General features: G+C 38.5%; 1 protein-coding gene across 1 annotated transcript in view; it reads right to left on the bottom strand.

The window, feature by feature from the left end:
- Positions 1-2890, bottom strand: part of rpia (ribose 5-phosphate isomerase A (ribose 5-phosphate epimerase)) — a 9710-nt gene that overhangs the window by 4091 nt on the left and 2729 nt on the right. Inside the window, exons 2-7 of the mRNA XM_014017077.1 lie at positions 2302-2362; positions 2097-2152; positions 1829-1888; positions 917-981; positions 774-842; positions 526-667 (exon numbers count right to left, since the gene is read on the bottom strand). Coding sequence (XP_013872531.1) covers positions 526-667; positions 774-842; positions 917-981; positions 1829-1888; positions 2097-2152; positions 2302-2362 — 453 coding nt within the window. The remainder of the gene's footprint in view (positions 1-525; positions 668-773; positions 843-916; positions 982-1828; positions 1889-2096; positions 2153-2301; positions 2363-2890) is intronic.

The raw sequence follows: 2890 nt of genomic DNA on the forward strand, positions 1-2890 counted from the left end.
TCCATATTTTCAGTTACAGGCTGAGTCGTTTCTACCTTCTCTCTATCAACGCTCTCTGGTTTCATTTAAAAGAGCCAATCGTCAGATATTATCCAAGATTAACCTTCAGGGTGGATATAGCTCGCTAGCAGCCTCGCACAGATGACCTATCCATGTCATCATTTACCCAGAATGCTTTGTGTGTAAATAAAATTGTTCCGTCCATGTTAAAATGTGTTTTTAAAAATTTACAAAACGAAACAGCCTACAGTATTTTTACAGTCTTTATTTTATAGTTAAAATATATGTTTATTAAATAAAGTCTAATGTTACAACTAATCAAGGATCCCTTTAAGCTGTAATAACATTTGTGTGGACACGAGTATGTAGTAGCCACTTTAATGCAGTAACTTCCCTCTTAATCAGTAGAAAATGTGGTAAACACACACAAGTATGCATTAAAATAAAAATGCCATGATACAAAATTTTGGTCCTTCCACCCAGCTAACAAATCAGTGGAGAAAGATGACTTTTTATTCCACTCACTGCTTTGCTGACAGCCATTCTTAAGCTGGCTTCCCCTCCGAACTTCTTCACTATCATCCTGGAAACAGGAACGTAGGCCATGGGAATGACTTCAATGGGAACTCCTTTCTTCCACTGCTGGCCCAGAACCTTGGAGTCCTTTCTGGGAGATAAAACACACTTCATCCACTCCTGCACCACAAACACATCTCACCAAGGCTAAACTGTAGCCACGCTCTAAAACATTCCACGTAACAGTAAAGACAGACCTGTAGTCAGCGATGACGACAAAATGTTTCGCACAGCCGGCGACGATCTTCTCTTGCGTCAGACAGCCACTGTGAAGTGAAGAGGTCATCGGTGAGAAAAAAGCACCTTTTAGTTGAGCGGTTTGTGGTCAAAGCACACTCACCCGCCACCTTTTATCAACGTGAGCTCCGTGTCCACCTCATCTGCGCCATCAATCGCCACGTCCAACTGAAACCAGGAAGAACGTAATTTACAACATTTACACATTCCTACAGTCAGCTTCTTGGATTTATTTTTACACAAAGCAGCCAAATCCCTGCCACAGCTTTCAGATTCAGACACTGAAATAGGAAAACACTGGAATGGCCAATCACTGCGCAGGTTATGCTAACGGGATGAGAATGCTTGCCACCATACTGGAAGGTGCTACATGACATCCTTGGTTTCTGCCAGCAAGGCATTTTCGTTAAGATTTGAGGAAACTCAGCCAAGATACCTGATGTTTTGTTATTAACGTGTACATTTATCTAAACACGACTCTTTGCATTTATCTTTTATTTGAATATTTTTTATAAATAATAGTCTAATACATTGTGTACACAAAAATATGGAATCGCCACTCTTTGAGGACTTTCTTTTCAATTCAATTGTTTAATTTTGCACGTAAAAAATTTATCACATGCCACAAGAGCAATGCAATGTATAAGYACACCTGAAGAGTTCAAATTAGTTTGCCTTAATCCTAATTAATTTTAAGCAATACTTTATATTGAAGAGTTTTCACATTTAACAAAACCAGACATGTYTGTATTTTCTGTTGTAGTCTCTGTTTAATCTCCTAGTGTTTTCTCTGAATCCTTTTGTGTTCTTGTTCTGTTTCACCCGTTCACCAGTTTTTGATTGACAGCATACATCACGCATAAGGTGTTCATTTGTGTCTTTAAGATAAAAAAAAAAAAACCACAAATAACCCACAGTGATGGGCGTAGCACCTAGCAAGACGGCAACAACATATTCTTCCTCGCACCGCCTGTGCCCATTGCAGCGTGTTTCTATTTCATTACAGGTTTAATACCTCCGGGTGCCGGTCCAGGTCTGAAAGAGTGAGGCTGTGCTGCAGAATCAGCTGTCGAGCCTGTGGGAGGAGGGAGACCACAAAACCAGTAGGGGATGTGAGAAGGAGCGCCAAAGAAAGGTTGGCGTACGGGTTTCAGGTTTGAGTTACAGAAGCCAAACGTTTGGACACACAACAGATTTATCTTGATGTCATTTATCAACCTTTAACAAGACATTTAGTAACATACAGCAACATTCTCTCAAATGTGTTCAGTACTTGAACTGACCTGGAAGGAGGTGGGCACACACACAATGTTGAGTTTTTCTTGGCGCACTCTTTCCGCTGCAACAAATGAAGCACAGTTTAAAATCACAAGGTTATTTGCGAGATAAATGTAGATCAAAACCTCGAAGTTGCTTTTCACCTTTATTCAGTTTTTAATCACAGAATTTCAAGTTTATCTAGTATTAAAACGTGTTTGTTCAACCTACCTAACCTGTCCACCGCAAACACAATGGTTGAACCACTGCCCACTCCAACCACCTGGTTGTTCTATAAGAGATGGGGGGAGAACAAACAAAAAGTTAAATTAGAGTTCACAAGAAACCATTCAAAAGATGAGAAGGTGCTAACTGACCTGAGGAAGTATTGTAGAGTGTGTATTTTTAATATGATGTGTACAGGACAAGATTTTTTTTTACAATTTTACATCCTAACCCTGCTTTAAATTGATCGATTGTGTCATATTCTGGTGCGTTCCTTGGTCTTCATGATGCTGTTTGATCACTGATGCTCTCACAACAGCTGGATTTATCCTGAGAATAAATCACACACTATTTGATACATTTTAGTTGAGAGTATCAGAGTAAACTTCAGTTTGATTATTTGGATTTATTTTTTTAATGTGTCACATTTAATTTATCTCAGGTTGTGATTCCCAAGCTAGTTTAAAGCAAGCAGGAAAAGCTATCAATGAAATAAATACAATAAACACACATATAAAATCAACAAATACAACAAACAAACTAAAACAGAGAAATAAAACCAAAAGACCAAACCATAAATAATAATAGCAATAAT

Source organism: Austrofundulus limnaeus, unplaced genomic scaffold, assembly GCF_001266775.1.
Source record: "Austrofundulus limnaeus strain Quisiro unplaced genomic scaffold, Austrofundulus_limnaeus-1.0 Scaffold160, whole genome shotgun sequence".
NCBI lineage: Eukaryota > Metazoa > Chordata > Actinopteri > Cyprinodontiformes > Rivulidae > Austrofundulus > Austrofundulus limnaeus.